The sequence below is a fragment of the Myotis brandtii genome, unplaced genomic scaffold (assembly GCF_000412655.1).
Source record: "Myotis brandtii unplaced genomic scaffold, ASM41265v1 scaffold1310, whole genome shotgun sequence".
NCBI classification, from domain to species: domain Eukaryota; kingdom Metazoa; phylum Chordata; class Mammalia; order Chiroptera; family Vespertilionidae; genus Myotis; species Myotis brandtii.
The window spans coordinates 62625-63345 of record NW_005354633.1 but is presented as its reverse complement, the minus strand read 5'-3'; the positions used below and the strand labels follow the sequence as shown (position 1 = coordinate 63345).

At 52.1% G+C, this 721-nt stretch overlaps 1 protein-coding gene across 1 annotated transcript in view; it reads left to right on the top strand.

The window, feature by feature from the left end:
• LOC102243514 (butyrophilin subfamily 1 member A1-like) overlaps positions 1-721 on the top strand; it is a 14857-nt gene that overhangs the window by 8812 nt on the left and 5324 nt on the right. The window contains exon 4 of the mRNA XM_005860126.1: positions 215-235. Coding sequence (XP_005860188.1) covers positions 215-235 — 21 coding nt within the window. The remainder of the gene's footprint in view (positions 1-214; positions 236-721) is intronic.

The following is a 721-nucleotide window of genomic DNA, read 5'->3' as shown; positions in this document are numbered from 1 at the left end:
GAATCATAATGTAAATATCTGATATGCAGGATGGTCTTAGGCAACCCCTGTGAAAGGGTCGTTCGACCACCAAAGGGGTCGAGACCCACAGGTTGAGAACCGCTGATCTAGACATATGGACGCAGCATTTAGGATCTGGGCTCAGTAACAGTCTAGAAAGTAAACGTTGGACTTTTTCTGTAAAATCTGATTTGTTATTTTCTTGCCTTTTTAGAATCATTCAAGAAAGAGCTTGGTAAGTTATTTTTAATTTTTTACTAGAGGCCTGGTGAATGAAATTTGTGCATGGAGGAGGGGTTCCCTCAGCACAGACTGCACCCACTCCAATGGGGGACTCCTCAGGGGAAGTCCAACTGCTGGTTTAGGCCCGACCCTTGTGGGATGGGGCCTAAACTGGCGGTTGGACACCCTTCTCACAATCTGGGACTGCTGGCTCCTAACCACTCACCTGCCTGCCTGCTTGATCACCCCTAACCTCTCTGCCTACCTGCCTGATTGCCCCTAAGTGCCTCTGCCTGCCTGATTTCCCCTAACTTCCGTCCCCTGCTGACCTGATCTCACCCCCAGCTGCCTCTGCCTGCCTGATCACCCCTAACTGCCCTGCCTTGCTGGTCTGATCTCGCCCTCAACTATCCTCACCTGCCCTCCTGATCTTGCCCCCAACTGCCCTCCCCTGCCAGCTTGATCTCGTCCCTAACTGCTCTCCCCTGCTGGCCTGATC